Here is a 26,824-nt window from a genome sequence, read left to right as displayed (position 1 = left end):
AAGTATCCTAATGATACAGATAATTGATTTTATATTTATAAAAACTAGATAATATAATAAGTAATAAAACGTGTTAAGTTAAACGGTTTAAAGTACTAAAAGCTAGAAAATAATTAGGCAAGTAGCAGTTAGTAGTTATCACTCCCATTCCTTCATTAATCTAGGGTATTGATGAGACTAAAATAAAACCGAGGGGTATATGATGAAACAACTAACTACTGTGGATAATGGAAATCCAATGTTTATTTCTTACCTAATTTTCTTCGGAATATTTTCATGATGTACCGTATTCTATTAGTCAAATCAATTCATTTGATACCGATATTGAGAGGATTGCAAGAAATACATAGTCGACTATTTAGTGGCGGCGACCTATTAGAATTTAGGTTGTTTATTATGTATTGTGTTCTCCAAGTCAATTCATTCAGCCATTTTTTAGCGATGGCCGAATTGAATTTTTCAAGATCATGGAATACGCAGTTTTATAATGACAGTAGAATCAAAGGTGTTTTCTAAATTTCAGATCAATCAGTCAACAGGAACAGGAACAATTTTCTATTAATGTGGGACAACCCTACAAACATTCAAACATACGAGGGCGGTCCGATAAGTACTTGACCCGATGGTGTCAGTATCGCAAGAGAGATTACTATCGTGTAGTACATTCACGTAAACGGCCACTGTCAAAATTTCAGCTGAGTCGGACTCGTAGTTTTGTTTTGACCGTGTGTGGAAGCGGGCGTGTTCGCGGATTTCAGAAAAATGGTTAAAGTGGAAATTCCGTCGTCGCCACGGCGAAATCGATCGAGTTACACTACGAACTGCTGCCCCATCTACCGTATTCTCCAAATTTGGTCCCGTGAGACTTTTTTTTTTGTTTCCAAACTTGAAAAAGTCACTCGCCGGGTAGAAATTTGGGTCGAAAGAGGAGGTCATCGTCGCCACGGAGACCTTGTTTGCAGACCTCGAGAAAACGTATTTTTCAGATGGATTAAGGGGGGACCCCTGTCTGGAAGGTCGGAAAATAATGAATTCTCGTGATTTTTTTTTCGGATGTTAGGTATGAAGTGGACTGTTCGAGTATTTTGGTTATTGTGTATGGTATATTTGAAGATGTATTTTCCATTTTTTGAGTGAATGAATATTACGTTGTTGACAGCCGGATGCGTAGATGCTATCTGAAAATCGATACCTTGCTGGTGGTATCGGTTCTGAAGCAACGAAGTGTCGCAGAACGAATTCCAATGAATATTTTGAAACCTCAGGACAATAGAGAGACTGAGATACCACCAGTTGAGAAAACATGGTTTTGAGAAAAACGTGTTTGAAATTTGTACAGCAAAACTATATCCCTTGGGGAGACATCATACATTTGGATGTAACTTTCCCATAAAGTCGAATATCTAAAAATCCTTTTGGGTCAACATTTCTGAGGACATCAGTTTCCCAAAAATGCAAAAAACAAAAATTCAATTTTTTAGATTTTCCAGACCGGGGCCCCCCTTCAAGAAGTTGGAGCATCGCTGGGTCAAGTGTATCGATCTAAAAGGAGACTATGTTGAGAAATAAATCGCCACTTTTCCAAAATTTTTGTTTTTTTTGTAGACTAAGTACTTATCGGACAGCCCTCGTATATTTATTGACGAATTGAGATGACGGTCTTATCCCAAAGGTAAACTGACCAGGCGTCCCGCGTTACGCGGTACAGTCCTACATTTCAACAAAATGTCCCGCGTAAGATTTCGTCCCGCGAAAAGTCCCGCATTTGGCAAAAGAAACGAAAATGTCCCGCGATATCAATTTATTTCAATATCACAATTTGATCATGTTGATTTTCTTAAATGGATGAACCTTAAAAAAACTTTTATCTGGCAGACTGTTCAAGAGCGCTTCTAATGCATGCTTTTTGTTTAGAGAGTGTTAACTGGAAGCGACAGCAACAAAATTGGAAAATGATTTTTATTAAAGTCCCCTATAGATCCACAGGGACCAACGTGAGTCAGACGAAAAGTTCATCTTTGGTCCCCTAACTCGGTAAGGGCCTAACGTTTTAAATAAGCCGGAAGAACTAGTGTATACTCGACAGGAAGAGGCAGAGTTGTTTGATGAAGTATCGTAAATGAAGTACTGGGCGGTCTTACGGAAGTTGGCCGGAACCTGAACCATGGCCGATGAAAAGATGTATATCGGCGTGTTATTTTACCTTTTCGTGGCTTTGGTGGTCGTCTGTCTCTCTATTTTGGCCATTCGCCCAAAAGTTTTCTATCGGGCGCAGCTGGGAAATGTCGGGAAGGTTGGTGGTCTTCGTGACAATGTTTATCTCCAGTCGATCCATCCTCCAGTGATCTTTTGGCATAATGGGCTGATCCCAGGTTCGGCATAAAGACCACATCACCTTCCCAACTCCGGCAAGCACTTCGTACTATATATCTCTCCATTCACCATATGATTCGAAAAAAAAACGGCTTGTACATTCCCTTCACGTCTGTCAGAGAAGGACCTTCTTCGAGAACTTGATGTGAATGATATATTTGACGTCATCGCTTACCTGGGGAACGTTAAATGCCGGCCCCTGCCATTCGTTAAATTCTATGTCCATTTTGGCCAGATTCTTCTCCACCGTTTGGCCGGTTGCTTCGATCTACCGGCTTAAGGAGCGGCAAAGAGATGATATTGTAAATACCAGATCGGCTATATCTGGCGGACACAAAGTGCCTGTCCAACTTCTTCGCTGTGAGGTAGAGCTTGCAATATGGAAAAATCATCAAGTTGCTTGACAGTGCTGCTGCTGCGGATCAACAGACTTGAATCAATTTTGTTGTAGACTTAATAAACGTAAGATTTAAAGAAAATTTTCTTCTATAATTTATCTTTCATCGCCATGCGAAATTAGTCCATTTTTTTGAATGCATACGTTAACACTAAAATCGATGAAAAATGAATTGGAATTTTCGAGCATTCCATTCGGTAATTTGAAAAAAATTGTATAATCTAAATCGTGCTTGCCAGGCTTAAATGCTCTGATTAAGCGAGTGATTTTCGGGCGTAAACAAAATCTAAGCCCCCGAAAAATCACAACTGAGTGCCGATATTCAGAAAGAAATAATGCTGATCAGTTTAGACTCGCTAAACCATGGTTTATGTTCACATAACGTACATACATAACGTGTTGTTTTTTTTTGTGTCCCGCGTTAGACCTCTGACCATCTGGTCACTTTACCCAAAGGATATCGGTGTTAACCCCATGGGGTGCCGGTTTCACCCGCACTAGCTCCGTTTTCATGTCAGTTTTGAGAATTGACTATTACTTGCAAAATGATCGTTTCAAAGCACTGATATTTATTACGAGGGTCACTATTTATATTTCGGGAATATGAACAGAAACAAATAGTTAAGCTGCGAAAATATTTTTATTGTTTTTCAAAGTACTCGCCACGATGATCGATACACTTTTGCATGCGCTTAAACCAATTTTCAAAGCATTTATTCCAATCGACACGAGCCTTTTTTTGAGCGATTGTCAAATTATGTGGGATCCAACGTGAACATAATTTTCGCACAACTAAGTGTTCATGTAAAATCGCATATATGCTGGTGGAACTAATGCTTAGGGATGCCTGAATCTCACAATAGGTTACATGACGATCTTGCTTAATCATTTCGTGCACAGCATCGATGTTTTCTGGCACTACAGTCGATTTTGGACGACTTTCACGAAACTCGGCGGACAGCGAACTACGACCACGATTGAATTCACTATACCAGCGATACACAGTGGTTTTTGATGGAGCTTCATCGCCAAAAGTCAAATTAAGTTGATTGACGCACTCTTGTTGTTATAATCCACGTCGAAAGTCGTAAAAAATCATCGCACGAAAATGTTCACGATTCAGTTCCATTTTTTTGCCGAGACCAAACTTTCAACTAAATATAAAATAAACAAATAGCGTCCGTATGACAAAATGTGCTGAGTACGTATATCGTCAAAAATGTCAAACTTTACGATGGAACCGTCAGATGGACTCACATGATATCAGTGTTGCCAATTCCCGAAATATAAATAGTGACCCTCGTATATTTCATGGAAAATAATCTAGACAATGATTCTGTGAGAGGAACATAACGATATGTGCGTTCAGATATCACAAAACAATGCTTTCCCTTCTGGGGCCGTGCTTACTCCTAGTTCCCCTACATCTTTGTTCAGCATGGCTTCGGTAAATGGTACAGATGTGGTGGCAAAAGACCAACTTGAAATTACCTTAAATGAATAGTCAGAATCAAAAAATGCCTCCTATGTATCAAACCATTTAAATACCCACATGTATTGTACAGAATTACTTTATATTCAAATAAAGCATCCCAGTTTTCTTGAAAACCGCGTCAAACTGTTAAGAAGGGCTCACCTGATCATCGGAGTCGATCGTGTCTGGTATCACGTCAGGATTCTTCTCGTCACTGTCGTTCCCGTCGTAATCCTTGCTGGCAACGCTTTTGTCGCTCGGACCCGGTGAGGAAGCTCGTACCTGTGTGCTTTGCGCCGTTTCCTTATTGCGGCGGTTGCTGCCCCCGCAAGGCGATTTCAGGACTAGCAAAATTGCAAGACTGCCGATGAGGACGGCCGCCACCAGCCCGATTCCAATCGAAAGGGCAGGTGTCAAGGGCAGTGGGGATCGTGGGCGCTCAGCTGGATGCAAAGTAGAAGTAGGAAAATCGTAAATCAAGCATTCATATGTGCAATATCGTTCTCGCACAGGTTGACTTACCTTTCTCCGAGTTCATTTGCTTCTCGGGCAGCCGTAACGTGGCCGCTCCCATGACGTATGGTTCGGACTTGCCCTTGGAGTTGAATGCATACACCGACAGCTGGTAGACTGCACTGGGATGAAGATTCGGTACCTCGAACCGGGGCACCGGGGAGGTGTTATTGAAACGTACCTCCTGTGTGTGGGTGTCCCGCAGTTCCAGATAGAATGACTGGGCCAACCCTCCGTTGAACCCTTCGAAACAACGCACATTCAGCGATGTCATGGAAACATTTGCCAGGCTGCAGTTGTGCACCTGGTCGGGTCGCCCTGCAAATATAAAACATTCAAACTGTTATGTATTTTCAAGTTGTTTACAGTGCATTCTCCAAAAAATAGTCCTGCTAAACAATGCTTCCAGCTAACTTAACACAGCAGCAAAACACACACGGAACCAGAATCGAGACCGGGATGAAGCGAGTAAGCATAAAGGTGCATCCATTGAGTCAAAAACAAAGGGGTAAGAAATGTGCTGCTGTTGAGCTGTCTTCATTTGTTCTAAGGCTTAGCGTTTGCTCATACACTGAAACTCATTCATTCCACCCATTTGTGCATGTGGGAGAGAAAGCAGAATGGAACAACCCAGATACAATTAGTTTCCTTTGAGCCTTTTTTGCCTTTCTTGCCCACCCCAGCTCTGTTCAACATCACTATTCTGACCTTTCCTTACTGGTCTGAATTGCTTGAATGCCGGGAACTACAGAGGATACCGCACAAATAAGCGCAATGTTGCCAATGGGGATGACAATTGCACTGCAGAAGGATTATGATGGTGATTCTGCAGACGTGAGATGAAAATGCTAGTAATGTGCTTTGTTATTATATTTGAAAGGGATAATTATTTCAGCCGATACTAGGCGGACTTGGATATAGAAGCGATGCAATGAGTATCAACATTGGGGAGAGCATAGATGGCAGTGAACTGGATCTTTTGAGCTGAATTCGATCCATTATATGCACAACTTTAAGCTACTGATAATGACTGATGATGACATATCCTGTTCTTGAAAGTATGGTCATTCGCGGCATAGCTGCCTCCATATACTGCGACTCGCATCTGTACATGTAAAATTTAGTTTTACCAATTTCTATTTGAAGAAATAGAATGTTCTACTTTAGTTCGAATCGATGAATCATGTGTAATTTTGCATTTCCAGGCCGCACACAAAAATCTTGATAATTGTCGTCGGCATATATTAGTTGACACGTCTGAGTACCAGAGGCACTTACTGAAAGCTCTGTCAAAAGTAATTAATGAAGCCAACATGATAATTATTTAATGAATCAAAATCCGCACTCAATTATAATAAAACTATTTGATTATTCAAGGAGTGATTTCGGCGAACAACCGGCAACAAATTGAACTCTCACGAATGTGGCTCCGGCTGTTGGAACGTCGAGAGCACTAATAAGCTGCTTAACGGTAACTACTTTCGATAGCCCTCTGGGGCTCAGTTTTTGTTTATTGAAAACAGTGGGTTTTAATACTATATAAATGAACTATGAGTATTTACAAAACAGATTTTCTGTCGGGTTCGTCAAGACGACTCTCCCTTTATCATCAAGTTATTTTTCAAGCAAATATAAATATAAATATGTTTAAAAGCTTTGGAAAATAATCAACTTTTCGGCAGGTTCTTATAACCCTGACGGTTCTCTAAGATCTTTCTGGAACTCGATGGTACAATTAGGAAATTTGTTAGTTTATTTTAGTTCTAAATATAGTTTTTTGAGAGAGAAACATTTTTTTAACCAAAATATATATATTTTTATCAAGGCTCGTATGGTGTTAGCCTGACGTGGCCGGGAGTTCAATATTTTGACGAGATTTCTTATCATCTATGTTAGTAATATGTAATCGATTACTCGCGGTTAGCTCGAGGTTAGTATTACAAAGTGTTCTCATCAGTGTTTGCCCAATAATTCATTCACTGAAAAAAATCGCTTTCGTTCGTTCAAATATGATCATACAGAAATCATTTCCCCCTGCGGCATTCTTTTGTTGTTACGTGCTAAAAATTACGACACAAAAGCGAACGAGATAACTTTGCAACGGTTCGCACTTCATGATACACCAGCACGCAAGCAAAAACTATCATATACGCTTTCGGTGTCCAATTTAAAAAACGCTTATTTTTTTTTGATTTTTGAGTCAATCGATTTTGGCACTCCATAACAATTTTTTATATTGAAGAAAATAATATATGTCATGAAACTAACTACAGGGAAACTTCGATATAACGTACCCTCGTTATAACGTACTCTCGATATAACGTCACTCGATATAACGTACATTTTACCTCGATATAACGTACACATTTCAAAAGTGTGAAGGATAAATTTTTTCAATATATTTTTTCTGATAGAACAATGAATTATCTGTATTGTGATGCTAAAACAAGTTTTGTACCTTCAATCAATTCCGAAATACAGATGATTTTGTGATTCCGGATTCTGAATGAATCAAGCTTTCATCAACAGTATGAAGACAAACATCATGAGAAAGGCTGGCTTCGTCTTCTGATTGAAGTTATTCATTAACTTTATTAAAACAGCAACACAATAATGTATTATAGACTACGTTTGTGAGTACTTCATTATGCTTCGATATAACGTACAATTCGATACAACGTACAATTTTGAAAGTGAAATGTACGTTATATCGAAGTTTACCTGTATTGAACAATTGAAAAATCTCAACCCCTATCCTAACGGAAATACCCACATCTGATTGGTCGAAATTGATGACACATGCGGCGGGTCCCTGACAGAGACATCAAAACCAAGCTGCCTGGCGGAAATCGGCATTGCAAATACATAAAAGTAGGGGGAGCTTTTGCTCCCACCGAAATGTGTTCCCTAACGGAGACATCAAAACCAAGCTGCCTGGCGGAAATCGGCATTGCAAATACATAAAAGTAGGGGGAGCTTTTGCTCCCACCGAAATGTGTTCCCTAACGGAGGCATCAAAACCAAGCTGCCTGGGGGAAATTGACATTGCAAATACATGAAAGTAGTGGGAGCTTTTGTTTGCACCGAAAAGTGTTCCCTAACAGAGACATCAAAACCAAGGTGCCTGGGGGAAATCGGCATTGCAAATATATGCAAGTCGGGGGCATTTTTATATTGCAAGTAAGGTGAGTGATACGACTAATTCTAGCAAATAAAATTTAAATTTGGAACTCTAATGTTGGTTGCTTCGTGAAATTTCATATCAATGATCGATCGTGTATTGTGAAAAATTTAGCACAAGTGTAAGTGTAAAATTGTATATGGTAGCAGTTGTGTTAAAAATGACTTGATATATGAAACGATTTATTTCAATTTTCATAAATAAAAACCAAGGTGTGTTCCCGCTCGAGAACGGGTCGTTTGGTTTAAGATGTCTGTTTTGTTGTGTTCATTTTCACCCAAGGAAAGTTTTTTACGACGAAAAAAATTGGAAAAGTGAAGAAATATTAGAAAAAGTCCCATATGCTCTACTTATAGTATTAGGTGTTGCTGTCCAATTAAAATTCGCATTGGGTTGAATAAATACTCAGAAAATAAAAATTATAAAAGAACATTACCTTTTCCGTTTCAAATAGGTTTTCTCTATATTAAAGTAACATGTTTATACTGAAGAAAAAAATTGATAATTGTGTTCGGTATTGGTAATTATCTTATATTACATTGGTGATTTTTTTTTCTTCATTTCATCTATACATCTCGCCTAGGATCACAGAGGGCGGTTTTCATCGTATCTCGTTCCATTTCGGTATGTTTTTCTCAAATACGCACCATCCAACAACTGTTTACCATCCTTCTGTCGTCCACGCTCGGTAAACACTGGTGGAGTGAACAAACAATACCCAATAACCATATAAAATTGCCCTTTTCAGGGCCTCCAAATCATTATCAAAGAGTTTAACGATGTAATTTTTCAAAAATATCCAAAATCAATAGATGGCCTAACGGAATCCTACGTCAATTATGCGGTCGTGTCTCGGACACAACCCTTCTGTGACTTTTTAGCATATAAATCTGACGTAGACTGAGACAATTCAATCCTGATAATGACTGTTCAAATCCGTTGCTCCGTTCTTGAGTTAAATCGTGAGGATCGGACACCAAATCATTTCAATCAAGATTGAATTCATGATCGTAAGTAAGAAAATGTGAATGTTTGGAGGTATTAATAACAAAAAATAAATTTTGGGCGGGACGAAGTATGCCGGGTCAGCTAGTCTATATATATATATATATATATATATATATATATATATATATATATATATATATATATATATATATATATATATATATATATATATATATATATATATATATATATATATATATAAATGGATTCCTGTTTGTCCTTCTCTAAGATAGGGGGCTGCCATACAAATGAAACACGAATTTCTGCTTGATTTTTTAATTGATCAAGCAAACGAAACCAAATTTGGCGTGTGGAGGTTTTAGGGTGCAATAAATGATTCTATTGTGGTTAGATACTCCTCCTCCCTCTCTTAGGGGGGGCTGCCATACAAATTAAACACAAATTTCTGCATTACTCGAGCAATAATCAAGCAAATGAAACCAAATTAGGTATATGGAGGTGTTAGGGTGCAATAAATGTTTCTATGATGGTTACACACTGGAGGCGATCTGGCGTAGTGGTAACATCCATACCTCTCACGCCGAGATCACTAGTTCAATTCTCACTCCCGACATTCTTCCAAAAATGGAAGTAAAAGTGACGAACCAGCCGAAATGTGTTGAAAGTCACTTTAATAGACAAAAAAAATGGTTACACACTCCACCCCCCCTCTCTAAGGGGGAGCTGCCATACAAATGAAAGACAAATTTCTGCATAACTCGAAAACTAATCAAGAAAATGGCAAATTTAGCACGCGAAACCTTTCTATGGAGAATAGACACACCACCCGTCTCTCTGAGGGGGAGGGGAGCCCCCCTCACAAATGAAGCATACATTTCCGCATAATTCAAGAACTTATCAAGCAAACGGAACTAAACTTGGCATGTGGAGGTTTTATGGGGAAGAAACATTTCTAAGATGGTTCGACACTCCTCCCCCCTCTCTAAGGGGGTCTCCCATACAAATGAAACACAAATCCCTGCATTACTCAAGAACTATTCAAGCAAACGAAACTAAATTTGGCATGTGGAGGCTTTAGGATGCAATAAATGTTTCTATGCTGGTTCGACACTCCTCCCCCTCGCTGTCATACAAATGAAAAACAAATTTCTGCATAATTCGAAAACTAATCAAGCAAATGGAGTCAAATTTGGCATGTGAAGATTTTGGGGGCACGAAACGTTTCTATGGTGAATAGGCACTCCCCCCCTCTCTAAGGGGTGAAGAGGGGAGGAGTCTTTATTCTATCATGTTGTCTTTATCAACCATTTATTCCATGTAACAGAGAAACATGTTATTTTCAAGTGGTTTGCAAGTAGTCTAAAAATAATATGATATTATAATGATGAGTTTTGGTAGAAGTACTAGCGATTTTATAGTAAATGGTAAATTCAACGGGGTCGATTAGAAGATCAATCAATGAACAGTTATGCGATTGGACTCATGAACTTGCGCTTAGTAAGAAAATGTGAATGTTCGAAGGTTTTGATAACAAAAAACAAATTTTGAACGGGACGAAGTTTACCGGGTCAGCTAGTGCAACTATACAGATCAACCACCTGTCCATTATACCCCCACTGTCCGTCTTACCCGCGATTCCCCTACCATTGAAAATTTTTCATATTCGCGACCCAACATGTTTAGGATGGTTCACTTTGATGGTGGAATGCAAAATATGGATGTTTCAACAGTTAATAAACATACAAGGTTTGACGATATCGGATATTTTTTGTAAATCTTTTACTCGGAATTATTGTAACATAAAGTGTTCACAAAATGACAAATAATTGTGCCTTAAATTTTATGTCGTTCTTGTTTTTGTTTGTGTGATCTAATCAGATTATCATGATATTAGCTCTCTAGCGATACGTCACTATATCCTGCATTATCCCACGAGGGACGGAGCTGCAAATACAAGAATGGATGAAACTAATTTGGTGAACACTAGATGCGACATAACATTGTGATAAAAAAAACCAGGGTTATGTCGATCGGACAATATTATCAGCTTAACCGATCTCGTTATCTTGGCTTAATTGTCTGCTAGAGAACTTTAATTGAACTTCACTCGTAGCTCCACGCATTTGCTAACACGCACTGATTTACCGCTCGCTCCCTACACGTCTCAGGATCCGACCTGACATCATTCGCGCCACCTGCAACAATCCGTAATCCGCAACTAACTGGGGGTGAACCCACAGCGAACAATGCCGGTTCCAACAAAACCGCAACCGGTGGCACACATTTGAATCCACCAGAGCTATCAGTAATTTGTTGTTTGCTAGCTCTCGAGCGCCTTTCCGCCCTCCATCTTCTTGTACAAGTTTCACCACATCCCACACTGCTGTATCAATTGAGCGGAGTGTATGTGGGTTGGTTTGTGCTTTTCCCACCCAGTCTATTATTCTACCCCGCTGATGACGGTGCACTGTGTGCTAAAAATGAAAAACTGCCCTAAATAGCAGCCAATAGCACTTACTCTCTGCCCGGCCCTACGATCTCCTTCATCCCACCCACACTCTTTCCTGGTTTGAGTCGGTTTAATTTCAACCGTACGGTGGCAGCACAAACAAAGCTCCGAGCATCAACAAAACCCATGCAGTGCCGACTTTGGAGAAAACAAACATCAAATTTGAAAACTAGCACAGCGGTTCATTCCTAGCCGAAAAGTGTTCTTGCAGTCGAAGTATGTCGCCCTTGGGGGGAGGAAGAGGCAGAGCTGTTTGGTAAAAACGCAATGAAGATTCTCAAAACCTTTTAACCTGAGCTCAACCCCCGGCGAAGTGAAGCTGCTGCCTCTGTCCCTCGTGGATAATGATGATACTCAGCTGGTTTTCGGTTTGGCAATCTTAACCGGATGAGGTGAGGTGTTTTAGAGCTTCCAAAATGTGAAGTCAAACACCACTGGAACAGTAAACGTAATTTGCTTCCAACAAAAATTCCACTGCATTCAATTATTTCTTTTCCAATCGTACCTTTAGTACATCCAGCTTTCATCTTCGAATCAAAATACAGCTTTTCGCCGTCGCATCCGATGGAATTAAGTGAATTTCACCGCTCCAACTGTTCACAAATTACACCTGACATTTGGTTGCCTTTCCCATTTCCCGCCTATGAACGGTTGGGTGCACTGATGGTGATGTTTGTCCGATCCACTGATGCTGCGACCGTTGGGATAAACGTTAGATCTGGTCCTGATGCGCCCTGTGACATCTTGACAGTACTTGGCCACATCGACTTGGACACGGGGAAGTCCTGGTCATGGACCAAAAAGGGCGTAACGAATGGAACTCACAAAATCCCACCCCATGTGTTGTTGGCTGTTAACTTGAAAGCTGGTGAGCTAGGTAAGCGGTCCACTCATGTACAAACACGGAGTAATACTCGCGTGAAAGTACAGCGACAGATTGGTTTAGATAGTGTTTGACTTTTGCCGGCACCGAAGCGAGATACTTCCACTAACAACAGGGAACAGAGAACTCAATACGTGTGGAATCCCTCGTGCAGGTGATGCTCCCCAACGCAGGGGAGTTTGCTTCGGGTTGAATTAGAAATCGGGTGGGATATGGGGGCAATCGCAGATTACTGGTAGCAGTAATGAGTTTTATGAACGAAATTACAAATGATCAGCCCGGATTGTAGCTCCTAGTGCGTTGCATTTATTATTTAGGGTTTAAATTTTATTATACTCTGGCGGGAAATTCCGTTGGGTTGGTAATTTTCGTAGGCTGATGAGCTCGAATTTGGACGAATTATAGGTTTATTGGTTGCTCTCCGATAGGCAGCGCATTCATCATTCATTCAAATTTGAATGAACCAACCGTAAAACAGTTCAGTTGCTCTAGAGCAGGGGTGGCCCAACTTTTGGGCATTGCGGGCGACTAATTGTTCAAATGTCAGGTTGCGGTCTACCAACGTTGACAGGCGTTCGGAAACAAAAATTATTTTCCTCAAAATCTTATTGTTAAATAACGGACAATGTTTGAAGGAAATCGACATAATATATGTTCGTAAAGCATTTATTTCTGATCCACACCCAAGTATGATATGTAAGAAGTCGGTTGAATTGAAGTATATAATGTAGGATATAATAACTATCTTCATTTATAAGACTGACCATTTGAAGTTTACTGTTGTGTCCAGGCGCGAAACATTCATTCAAAAAACTAGAATTCCAGTGTTTCATAACTATAGAACCAGATGGAAAAAGTCTCACTCCTTTACAAAACTAACGTCAATTTCACATGAATTAAAATAAGTTTCTAGTTCGTAGATCATCATCAGTTGTCAATCGGTTCAAATAACCCATTGGGGTGATTTCGACTAATCTGCGCCATGTTATAGTGTGTATCTCGTTCTACGCAAAGGATACTGCTCATTTAAGCTTCTCAAATCACTCATACTACTTGTTAGCTGTTCGTACGATCACTCCTAGTTCTTGATAGAGTTTTGATATAGTAAACGAGCTGACCAGTCCAGAATCTGAATCCCTTATTCATTAAACCATGCCATGACTTTCCGGATTTTATGAATTGATGTCAAATAACCCAATCATCACGGTGTTTTTAGTGCAAAAACAGAAGTAAATGATTCTGAAGTATTTCATTGCACTTCTTACTGTGCTTCGTGTTGATGGAAAGTTATCTGAACCAGGCCTGCTTGGAAGTATAGTATTTTCCTCAAACCATCAAATTGACGCCTGCAAAATTACGAATTGAAAAATTACATGACATATTCCGTAAGTCCTTTCAGTATGAAGAAATTCTATTCAATTTGAATTTCTTTATATCTGAGTCTCTCGTGAGCAGCCGTCAAATGCAGTCATGTTTTTCGCTCGCTCCGTGTTCGGTTTTGCTTCGTTCGAGTCGTCGAGAATGTTGTAAAAAAATGAGGTATCCTTGTTATCCGAACAGCTATTTTTGACGAGATGTTTTGTGAATAATATTGAAAATGTTGAAAAATATGAAGAACGGACTTTGCTCTTTTTATTGTCGGTGGAAGTGGTCGACTGGTCTGAAATTCGAGAATATTTTTACGTCGCTGAAAAGAGCGTGAAGTGTCCGCGAATTTCATAAGGAAGGAGGTTATTTATTGTTATGCTCCATTGCGTTTTAGGATGTGTTCCAGCGCAAGACACCATTTAATTTCACGAGTATTGGATCGGTTCCATTTTATTTCATTTTCTACGCGTTTGTTGTGCTTGTGTGTGCTTAGCTATAATCCATATGCCAGCCAAACTCGAAGTGTATGCCAGTAATAGTGATTTTGTATGACGTTTTGGCGACATAATCACAGTTTGATTCTTGGAGATGCACATATTAATGCAAGCTTGAATGCAATCAATCTTGTTCCACGGCGATGTGGATTCTGTACAAGATTTTGCATTGGTGAATTGGAAATCTACACTTTGATTATATATATTGGTGAGATCGTTCTTTATTTTTTTTTTTTTTTATCTTCGCTTATTTTTCGTCGGCCTATTTCCGCCACTTTAGTGCCAATCACCGACATCAGGGAGGCGACTCCACCTGTTCCTACCTATCAGACTCAACAACTCATGAGCCGGGCCAACTTCTTTTACTTCCGCTCCGAAGGAAGACGTAACCAGAGATTTTTCGCCTCAGAAAATCCCAACGACGCCAGCTGGGATTGAACCCAGGCCGATCGGATTGTGAGGCTGTTACGCTAACCATACAACCACTGGCGCCGTCCGTTCTTTATTATCAAATGAAATAATTCTAGTAGATGGTGCGGAGAGTATATTTCTGTGTATGTGTGTATCTATTAAATGTATTTATTATTATTTTTCAAACTTATCCAGAGCTCTCATACCTTTGATTCATTATTTAAGTTTAATTGTATTCTCGTTGCTTGGCTGTGTTTAAATATATATCTGTATGAATGTAACCGTTCGTTTTAAAAGTTTTGTCTTTTTTAGAAAAAATAGTTCGCGCGTCGCGTAATATAATTGTTGAAGTTGTTGATGCGTTCTCGTTCTCATAAAAAAAGACACAAGAGGGTTGTGTCCGGGACACAACGGCATGGTTGACGTAGGATTACGCTAGGCTATCTGATTCAAACTGCTGTTGGAGATGTTTGAAAAACTATATTGATAAACCGATTGATAATAATTTTGAGGTCCTGAAAACCACTCCACCAGAGTAATAGTGGAGCGATGGTGGTTAGTCGTTGCATGATAAGGCTGACCAAACATACCGTTTTCAACGAGACGTTACCGTTTTTCGACTATTTTGGATTGTCCCCTCATTTCATCAGTTTGTACCGTTGAGAGTAAAGAAAAATATTTGTAATAATGCCCTGTTGCACTACGATTTATTTGCCTAATTTTGCTTCTCACTAGAGATCAATTAGAGACCTTTCGAACATTTATTCGCGATTCATTTTAATCATCCTACTTGTCATTAAAGTTGTTGTTAATTTTTATGATTTTATTAGAATTCCTTAACATAAAATGGAAGAAGTATCTTTTAATAGTGAGGTGCAAAGTGTTTTTAAAAAATTTATAATTTTTACTTTCTGATTGTTTATTCCACCCAATGCGAATTTTAATTGGACTAACAACACCTAATACTATATGTAGAGCATATGGGAAATCACTTTTTTTAAAATATTTTTTCACTTTTCCAATTTTTCTCGCCATATAAACTTTGCTAGGGTGAAAATGAATACAACAAAACAGACAGCTTAAACCAAACAACCCAAACTCCCGAGCGGGAACACACCTTGATTTTTGTTTATAAAAATTGAAATAAATCGGTTCATATATCAAGTCATATAAACACAACTGCTACCATATACAATTTTACAATAATACTTGTGCTAAATTTTTCACAATACACGATCACACACGATGATATTTCACGAAGCAACCAACATTAAAAATTCCAAATTTAAATTTTATTTGCTAGAATTAATCGTATCACTCACCGTACTTGCATTACAAAAATGCCCCCAACATGTATATATTTGCAATGCCGATTTCCCCCAGGCAACTTGGTTTTGATGTCTCTGTTAGGGAATACATTCCGGTAGGAACGAAAGTTCCCCCTACTTTCATGTATTTGCAATGCCGATTTCCGCCAGGTTTAGATGTCTCTGTTAGGGAACACATTTCGGTGGGAGCAAGAGCTCCCCTCCACTTTCATGTATTTGCAATGTCGATTTCCCCCAGGCAGCTTGGTTTTGATGCCTCTGTTAGGGAACACATTCCGGTGGGAGCAAAAGCTCCCCCTACTTTTATGCATTTACAATGCCGATTTCTGCCAGGTAGCTTGGTTTTGATGTCTCTGTTTGGGATCCGCCGCACGTGTCGTCAATTTCGACCAATCAAAAGTGGGTATTTCCGTTAGAATAGGGGTTGAGATTTGTCAAATGTTCGATAGTTAGTTTCATGACAAATATTATTCTCTTCAATATAAATAATTGTTATGAAGTGCCGAAATCGATTGACGCAAAAATTTCATCAATCCATCATGAAATAACTGAGCAATAAGCGTTTGAAATTGAACAATTTTCACGATGTACTCGATTTTTGATTTTCAATTTGTACCCCAATATGTTCCCGAAAGACGTAATCCTACGTCAAAAGAAGTATAACTGTTTCGTCATCGACTGCTAGAATATGTCAATTCTTTAATTCTTTGAATGATTACTTCTATAATTCTATAATAACTTCTATAATTTTTTATTTATTTAATTCTTTAATTCCTTCCTATTTTCGCGATTGGAATTCGATAAAGAGTACGCTCGGTTGCCTTCTCAGGTTTCCCAAAGGTAATTTTCCGTCGTCGCAATTGGAGATCGATAAACATGCGATAATAAATGTCATTAATAACAGATTCGCGTTAAGATAATTATGTATCATAATGATTCGGCCGAAGTTCCCTCAGTTATCTTGTCAGGTTTCCCACACTGAACTCTCACCGTCGCGATTGGATTTCGAAGTAAAATTTGTGCAGTAAATAATAGGGTGTAACCTAATTGGTGAATCCTGATTCTTACCTCACCCTACTAACAACTGTCCCTTCCTTGATAATCGCTAGGGAACCACGCTATAGAGGCGACCCTTCTGGCCTTCGGGCGGCGGCGTTATTGACCATTTAAAGCTCGAATCACCGAAAATTGCACAACGAGAATGATTTGCTAGTCCCAAGCGTAATTCTGTGTGTTCTTTGTGCAATTTGGTTGGTTCAGGTCAATCACGGAGAGCAACTACGAATTGTACAGTCTACCCAAGCTCAAGCTCAAGCTCAATTTGAATTTCTTTATATCTGAGAAGTTCTCCTGAAATAGTGAAACCCATGAGATTAGCTTTCTCATTAGTTGGAACCGAAGTATTGGGATGGGATTTTTATGGTTTGGAGAGAATTTTTCTAAAAAAGGTCTATTTGAAATACAGTGACTCAAATCCGTAATCGTACTCCACCATGCAGATCACTTTTCCCTTCTTTTGAAAATCGAAAACAAGCTTTCGGAACATGCTATTTAGATGAAATTATAGTGTCATATGGAAATTAAAAGGTTTGCTCTCTATTTTCAGAATAATAGTTTTTATTTCTCTAAAAATGGCGAATGTATGTGCTAATGTATGAAAAATGACTCAAACTCATAATCGTACGCTGGTTGAAATCTCTACTCGATTTCGAAGGCGTTGGCCAATTTCCTAATTCGATCATTATTATGATTTCCCTATTCATTGCAACTATTTTTAGCTGCCTTCAGATTTATTCACGAGTATTTTGGTGTATTCGGAGGGTATATTTATCAATTTTTTCATTAAGTGGTTTCTGAAATCGTTATTTTTAGAAATTTAATGGTTTCTATATTTCCTACACAGATAACTTCCTTAGTTTTTTACTGAGCTTGATGTCGGAAGATTGTGGAGCAATATAAATAACTTTTGACTAATTGTAATGTAACCATGTGCGAACTTCATATGTCTTGAGCTCTGGGTCATTTTCTTGGCAAAACATGAATCCTCCATTCCATCTCATTTTGTTCAGACTTTGCTACATGCTACACCTTTAGGATTTCCAAGTAAACGTTCTGATCCATTACACCATCGATAAAAACCAAATTGAGCAAACAAAACGTTTTCAATGCAAATAAAACGGTTTTAATGTTTAACCCTTTGCGGTCGTATCAAATTTGGGCATTAAAAAAACAGTAATGCATGCAAAATTACAAAAAAAAACAGAAAGTGGGTTATATCTATGGTATAACCGCAATGGTGACGTAGGACTATCGTTGATTCAGTGATCCTTTGTTTGAAGTTGAATCTGAATCCATGCTGAATGAATGAATAAATGAATATTTGGGGGACTTCGAAAACGAGAGCGTTACGTTGGAGGTACAAGGTTTTATGCATCCAATATTGGATACGAAAATATCCTACTGATGGGGAAGAATAATCTTCAGAAGCTATCCTGCTAATTGCGATTGATTGAAAAATCACAAAACCTAATGTATTTGGTCACAGTGTTACATGGATAGAAAACATTCAAATAAACTCTTTCACATGAATGTATTTTTAAATTACCAGAGGAACTGGCAGATTATTTTCAGTAACGATTAGAAATTCCACATTTTCCTCGATACTGGAAGCCCACCAGTGGTTAATGCTAACTCGATAACCATCTGTTAATAGCACTTGATTGAAACATATTTGGTCACAGTGTTACATGGATAGAAAACATTCAAATAAACTCATTCACACGAATGTATTTTTAAACTCCCAGAGGAACTGGCAGATTATTTTCCGGATCTTTCTCGATGCCGAATGGCATCCAAACGGAAAGAATTCCGCGTGTGTATGTGTGTGTGTGTGTGTGTAGCGGCTGCTTCGAGATCTTCCCGGGGAACCGTTTGTGGCATCACTCTCCTCCTGATGGATTCCCTTCTGGCCTAAGGTGCACAAACAGGCTCTTGGTGACACCGTTCATCCGCGCTTTCATGATAAACGAAGAGCTTCACCACAACAGCGACAACATGCTCCAATCGCTGTTCAATTAGAACTGAGTGGATTTCCGAGCGGCGCTCGCTTATATACCGATTGGTGATTTCAATAGCCTGTTTTGAAAGCAATTTTAAGGCCATTGAAACAAGTTTTTGGATGAAAAAGTAACAAGTATATAACGCGTAGACATTTTATCTTTCGAATGAAGTGTTTATCATACCATTTTGTTCGGTTGTTTAGGAGCTATTAACGCTCAAAATATCGGTCTTCGGTTAACGCTTTCGTTTTCGAAACTTTGATTTTACACCTCGGTATAGAAATGAAAGACGTAGTCCTACGTCAAAAAAAATTTTTTTGTGTACTATATATATGTAATAACTTAACAATGTATTTTGATGTGATGTTTTTATATAAAAATTATATTTTATAATTCATCTTCGAGTGAAATCTTTCGAAACAGTCTCCAAGAGTAAATCATATGAGGATAATCAACATACATAATTTTATTTTTATTATCCGTTAGTTATGAGACATTTTTGCCATTGATACAATAAATGTGTAATCAATGCAGCAATGTGTATCCGAAAAGATCAGCAATTTACATTTTTAACAAACAAATATTTTTTACATGAGATTATTCAGAAGATATAAGACACTTATCCATACAATTATTCTGCTCTTTAAAAACAACTACTTCTATATAATTTAAACCAGAAGTTACTCAAATAATGATTTCTGTGTATCCGAATTGATCAGAACTTTTCACTTTAGATGAACAAAGATTTTGTCGCTTGAGACACTAATGAGATCAGTCAAATAACATAAGACATTTATGCAGACAGTAGTTCTGATGTTTATGAACAATCTTTTCCATCAAACCAAAGTGTTACAATGGCTAAATTCTGCTGTTATAATTTTTGTCCCACATTCCAATACATTCAACGCACTGTGCGTTGTCTTATGTGGGTGACAGTATTATTTGATAGTGAGTATCGTTATCTATTACTCATAGGAACACCGTATTGATCCGCGAACAGGTTCACTAGACATCAAGCTATGTTTAGGAAAAGCATAAACTGATACTTGGTTGAGTAAAATATAAGATTAGCATGGTTTCTTGCTGTGGTGGCTGAGAGCAGACAAACGACCACAAAGATTTAATGTTAAGGGCAGTTTGAATGCCCGAGCACAGAAAGACAAACCGTTTCTCAACAAAAAAAATCAGTACCTCCAATATGATTATTCCAAACAACATGAAACACATCAATGTCTTACTGGTAAGATGATATTTCCAAAGATGGATTCTAATTTGATATTTTTGGCTCCGATGGTTATCGTTTTGTTTGGAGGAAGCCAACGATGAATTAAACAAAAAAAAAATCTGAAGGCAACGTTTAAACATGGTAGTGATGGAGGGATGGTATGAGGGTGCATGTAGGGGCAATTTGATTTTTATCGATGGTGTATTCGATCAAAATGTTTACTTGATCACCCTGGAGGAAAACATGAAGCAAAGTGTCAAACAAAATGGGATAGAATCGAAGATTCAAGTTTTGCCAGGATCTCAAGAGATATAAAGTTCGCATATGGTTACATTACAATTACTCAAAAGTTATTGGTGTTTCTCCACAATCTTCCGACACCAATCCCTGTAAAAACTAAGGAAGTTATATGTGTAGTAAATTTAGAAACCATTAAATTTCTAATAATAACGATTTAAAAAACCACTTAATGAAAAAATTCGAGGGGTTGTATCCGAGACACGACCGCTTAGGACGTAAGACTATGCAATTTTTTTTTTATTTTTTGGTTTATCATTTCAGATATTATTTGCGAATACGTCGAAAGTTCATAAATAACTCTTTAGTAAAAAGTTCCGCTAGCGTTCACAGCTCGAGGGGAAACATAAAACACAAAACGAGCAGAATTAGCGACCTTTACCTTTGTTGTTTCGAGCACAGAAAGACTCTGAAAATTTTACTCAGAGGAGATGCAATACTTATACAATAGCGAAAGCTTACTTACTTCGCAAATATTCTCTTTTCGCTATCCCCCTTCGTTATTTCTATTCTTCTTCTTCTTCTTTTCTTTATTTACGGAGACTTTGGGCCTGGTTCTCGAATACACTTCACGGTGAAAACGAAATGAAGTGTATCCGCGATGACAACACTACGGTATCGACATCTGGATACGAAAATATTTTCCCACTAAAACTTATCATTATAAGAACAAATTATCTTCAGATGAAATGTTTGTATGAGATTATTTTATCACATGAAGAAAACAAAGTTTTCCATTCACATTGAACACTAATTTGAAACGGAGAAGTTAATTTTCTTTGTTAAGTTTTATTTGAATAGTGCTCATTCTGCCTGAAAACCCACTATTATCTATGACGCTTCACTAACTCATGGAAAGTAGTTCAATGGTGTGCCGTGTATTTCGTTTTCACCGTGAAGTGTATTCGAGAATCAGCCCCTTTAAATCCAACGATTCATTCCTCTCCGACTGTTTCTATTCTAGCGGCTGCATAAGTTACTCGTTATTGACAGCTGTGTTTGGAAAAGCACACAAATGGACAGAACAAATATATGGGGAAATGGGAACGCGTCCAATTTTCATCAATTTAAACCATATACAGACTTTGGGATTGTAATGTATAGCATACCAAACAAATCTTTCCAATCCGATTGATATGCAAATCGTTAAAATCCGTTCGCACCAAAAATAGTCATTAACATTAACTTTATTTCATAAAAACGTGACCGGTTTCCTGATTTGGCACCCTTAATGTAAGACGCAGTCCTACGTCAAAAAAATGGTGTCTTGAATAGCCACAACCGGTTTGTTGAAACCTTGCAGCCAAAACCTTGTAAACTGGTGAGATTTTTGGCCAAAAATTTTATTTCGAGATGACAACAGATCTGCATTTTTAAGTCATTTGGCATCAGTTCGGCTGAAAAGTTCATAAGGTTGACGTCTAAATGGCGCCTCTTGCAAAAATCTATTTGACTATCGCAAAGCACCATCTTTCAATGGATACGTGTCAAAATTTGACAGCAATCGGTCGATTGGTTCGTGAGTTACAGCATTGAGAGTAAAGCATCTTTTGCTATTGTGAAAAAATTGAAAAAACCGAATTTAGTGTATTGATAAATCATTGCTTTTTGATGGAAAAAAATACAGTGCAAACCAAAGCATGGCTTGACAAACGTTATCCGGACTCTGCTTCAGCTATTGCAACTGTGGAATATTATCGAAATTACCGAATTACTGAAACTGAGGCCTATTTTGAGGAAAAACCGAAAGAATATTATAAAAATGGTATCGAAAAGTTGCAAGATCGCTATAATCGCTGTATCGCCCTCGAGGTCAATCGACATTGAATAATAAAATTAAATTTTGCAAAAAAATAGTTTTACTGTGTTACCTTATAAACTTTTCAGCCGAACTGTTAAAGTTGTTTCATTAACCATCCTACTGAATCGTTAAGTTATGTTTCATCCAAAGAACAATCATTACCTGTTATTGAACTAGTCAGTTGAATAATGGTTGAATGATAGCATTGAATGTTTAATAAAACGATATGCTGAGCTATACGTTGTATAACAGATTATTTAAACCACATTGAAGTTTTTGTTCAACCATTTAAATTTACTTGAATGTTTTAAACATTTCTCTTACTGCAAAGCAGCTTTTGTACAACACATGATGAATTCCTGAAATGAGCATTTACTGCAAGAATTTTTAAGCTTATGTTCGACTGCTTGGCATCACACTTTTAATGGCCTAACGGAGCAAATGATTCGATGGAGGATAATCGATGCAAAGGTTTGAATCTCGTCCATTTTATAGAGTTTTATCTAGTTGCTGTAAAAGACTCTAACAAGTGTCAAGGTGCTAGAAAGAAAATTCTATGAGGGCTGATAAGTAAAGGTGAATGATGTTGGTTTGTCCGATTTTTGGGTGTTTTCACGCAACTAGTAGATGCAAATCGAGTTTTCTACATGAATATCACATGTAATCAAGATGAGTTTGGGTTGCTTGAAAAGCCCCAAGTTTCTAGTTGCTAATAGGTTAAATGATTTGAGTTTGTTCAGTCGAAAATGTGATATTGGTTTGTCAACTTTTTTTTTAACGCTCTAGTTCAGCGCACCTGTGTCAAATCAGGTATTCAAATGTTTCCAAACATATGAATAAAATTGTCTTTTTCTTGATTTACATTGGTTTTATAGGATAAACAACGTACTACTTAAAATTATTTTTTTGTTATCAATACCTTCAACAATCTCGTTTTCTTACTAAACGAACGATCTTACTAAACCAATCGCAGAACTCTTCATTGATTGATCTTCTAATCGAACCTTCACTATTTCCTTTTACTATAAGTTTCCTAGTACTTCTACCAAAATTCGTCATAATAATATCAAATTATTTTCAGACACAATTCTCGTTCAAGATTTTTCAATTACTTGCAAATGACATGATCCTCCGTTACATGGAATACATATTTGATACTGGAAATATAATAAAGTGAACGTATCTCAATTCGGAAGATTCATTCCTCGAGCTTTGCGCTTACACATTTTTTACACATTTAGCGATCTGTTTTTATTTATATGGTTGTAAGACGTTGGAGGGTGTTTTTTCACCTGAAAATACATTTCCACATTCGAACAAAGATTAATTTCGTTAGCACAAACATAAAATAACCTAGCAATGCTTTCACAATGTAATTGTAGAACATATGGGAATTGAATTTGCCGATTTTTTCCATTTTCCTTCATAGTTTTCCGAAAATTTTCAATTGTCATGTTTCGTTGGAACAAGGTTGGTTGAAATACGTATGATTCCTATGGACCCCCTCCCACTTCCAGAGAAGGAAGGGTGGTCAAACCATCATAGAAACATTTCTCGCACTCAAAAACCCTCACTTGCCATATTTGGTTCCATCTGCTTGATCAGTTCTCGACTCGTGCAGTCCCCACTTAAATAGGACGGAGGAGTGTCGAACCACCACAGAAACATGTGTTGCCTCTTAAAACCACCACATGCCGAATTTGGTTCCATTCGCTTCATTAGTTCTTGAGCTAAGCAGAAGCTCGTGTTTCAATTTGTGAGGCAAACCCCCTCCCCATCCCCCTTAGAGAAGGGAGGAGGTTCTTAAACCATCATAAGAACCGTATTTTTGAATTTTTTTTGTTAGGGTGACCATTTCCATTTTGAGGTGATCATTTTTTCCATTTTTTCCCAAATTTTTTTTTTTTTTAAATTCATAAATTTTGAACCGCTGAACCAATTTAGATGATTGACATATCAAATTGAGCTAGCCTTTTACTAGAAAATATTGAGCTTGCAAAAAAATTTTTTGCTAGCTTTTGATTTTGTTTTTGTAATTATTTATTGTAGTCGTTTTTTATTGTTTTCATGGCTTTGTACTAGAGGGCGCTATATTTTTAAATTTTTTTTTCATGAAAGCCGAGGATTTTTCACATGACATATCTCGATATCAGAGATGCTATTGTTTTCGTTTTTGAATATGATTTTTCAAAGTTAACCGGTGGTTCAAAAAATCATTTTTCCCCTTTTATCCAAAAATGACTTTTCGCAAAAATTCATAACATTTGAACTACAGGATTCTAGTCGCATAGGTCTAGTCTAGTCACATAGGAATATAGAACGAAAACTAAAAACATGTTAAATTTGCAAAATAATAACTCAAAAACGAAAAGTCATACCTTTCTAATTTTCGGATAGATTATGTAAAAAAACCTCAACTTTCCATAAATAATATAAAAATATATAGCACCCTCTATCTTTAACCGAGAAAACTATGAAAAACTAACTCAAGCAATGATTACAGAAACGAAAATCCAAATTTTTAGCAAAAGTGTTTTTTTAAACTAACTCATAAGCTGCAATTAGATATATCGGTCATCTGAATCGGTGCAGTAGTTCAAAAGCTATGAATTTTTGTAGTGGAAAAAAGGGGAAAGTTGTTTTTTTCGAAGCATCGGTTAACTTTAAAAAATCATATCTAAAAAACGAAAAAAAAGCATCTATGATATCGAGATATGTTATGTAAAAAATCTTCAGCTTTAAAGAAAAACTATAAAAAATATAACGCCATGCCTCTTAAAAATGTCGCTTGCCAAATTCAAGTCCATTTGCTTGATTGGTTCTCGAGTGTTATCCAGAAATTCGTGTTTCATTTGTATTATATTTGTATTAGATGATTTAGAAATCTGATACAAATGGTGTGCAAGCATGATGTTCACAATATTTGTAAATGTTATAATCCAGAAAAGGTCAGAATACGTGCCAAATAATCATCTGGTGACTGATTAAAAGTTAGCTCAAATGAGAGGCGCATTGAAACCAATAGCAGGTGGACTTTATAAATCTTTAAAACATGTAAATTCGTAGAAATATCCTTTAAAACTACTGTAAATCATGAAAAAGACAATTTTACTTACGTGTTTGGAAACATTTGTATACCTGTTTTGACACATGTGCGCTGAACTAGAGCATTTAAAAAGTGGACAAACCATGATCATATTTTCGACTGAGCAGACCATCATCAATTACTCTATTCTCTTTACGTTTGTGAGAACCATGAGTGTTGCATCCTGTCGCGTTCCGCGTGCTGTGTGTTGTCCGGCAGTTCTTATGTTGGCAAAGTATCAAAAAATAGGGTAAACAGAAGAACCTTCCAGTGGATTCGTCTGCGAGAAGGTTGTCGTTCTTTCCGCACTAACAAATGAACCAACCGGACGGTGAAACAGAATTTAGGGGCTAGAACACGCGTTCGGAAGTTATACAGCAAAGATGCTGGTGCAGTAGGAAAAAAAACAAAATTTCAATTATTTATATGTTTTTTTTTGTTTCGCTTTCCGAACCAGGAATTGATTAGCTATGTATGGATCCGTATCACGTATCACGAATAAGAATGTGCTTGAAAATAATAAACCATGACTATGTGGAAAAATCGATATCTAAACTTGTTATCAACAACATCGAATAATTAAATAAATGGATAACGCTGGGTAAAACGCGTCCATTCTGCGCGTGGGCGTAAAATTAAAAAACAAAGCTTTGATTCTCCGGAAATAAATCGTGGCCAAAATCGAATGTTGTTTCAGCATTCAATTTTCATGATTCAATTTTTTAATATTCAATACTCGATTGATGCTAGCGAAATTATTTCGTCCTTTGGTCTGGTCAAAAATTATGGGAATAAAAATGAGAATCATTCTGTGAAAAATTTCCTTTGAATCTTGAATGCTTCACAGTGCTTTCAATTTCAATTAGAACAGCATTAGAGCGTCGTCGTCGACAGTTCCATTTTCCGGGGCTCGTTTTTGCCCCTAATTTGAATCCAACGAAGAAATAACACATTTATCGTGAAAACAATTTTCGGCAAAGTCAAATCCCCTAACGCGGAGCTTTTTTTTTTCCTTGGTTATTTTCCTCGAAAACCTCCTCCGGTGTGCGCGCACTTGAATGTAATAATGTCGTTTAGTCGCGGATCTTGCTGCCAGTTTCCACATGAAGTCAACACATCCGCCCGCGCCTCCCACGGAACAGGACCACGAGTTCCGATCCCCAGTGGATGCGGAAAATGAAAGCACCTGATTTAAACCAGCTGTAGCGTGAAATACAATTACGTGTGCATTCTCAGAAAACGTTTTATTTTTTTTCCTCCTACGTTTTCAATACAGGTGGTGTTGGGCGCATTTCACACAGCGGCACTTACATCGGAGGGAAGTGGCACTCTTTAACTCTGAATTAACCAAAAGCGGTAACTAGAGTGCTCGGAATGGTGTGCTGGAGCGGCTCTCCTGTGGGGAACAGATGCCGGACGGCTTCGGATTGCCTTATTCAACGCCGCTTAGCAATGGG

The 26,824-nt window shown here is 37.8% G+C and overlaps 1 protein-coding gene across 1 annotated transcript in view; it reads right to left on the bottom strand.

Moving 5' to 3' along the window:
* LOC129773940 (hemicentin-1) overlaps window positions 1–26,824 on the bottom strand; it is a 569,029-nt gene that overhangs the window by 5,458 nt on the left and 536,747 nt on the right. Inside the window, exons 12-13 of the mRNA XM_055777641.1 lie at window positions 4,767–5,075; window positions 4,407–4,687 (exon numbers count right to left, since the gene is read on the bottom strand). Coding sequence (XP_055633616.1) covers window positions 4,407–4,687; window positions 4,767–5,075 — 590 coding nt within the window. The remainder of the gene's footprint in view (window positions 1–4,406; window positions 4,688–4,766; window positions 5,076–26,824) is intronic.

The sequence above is a fragment of the Toxorhynchites rutilus genome, chromosome 1 (genome assembly GCF_029784135.1).
Source record: "Toxorhynchites rutilus septentrionalis strain SRP chromosome 1, ASM2978413v1, whole genome shotgun sequence".
Classification (NCBI taxonomy): Eukaryota; Metazoa; Arthropoda; class Insecta; order Diptera; family Culicidae; genus Toxorhynchites; species Toxorhynchites rutilus.
This window is presented reverse-complemented; position numbering and strand designations above follow the sequence as displayed.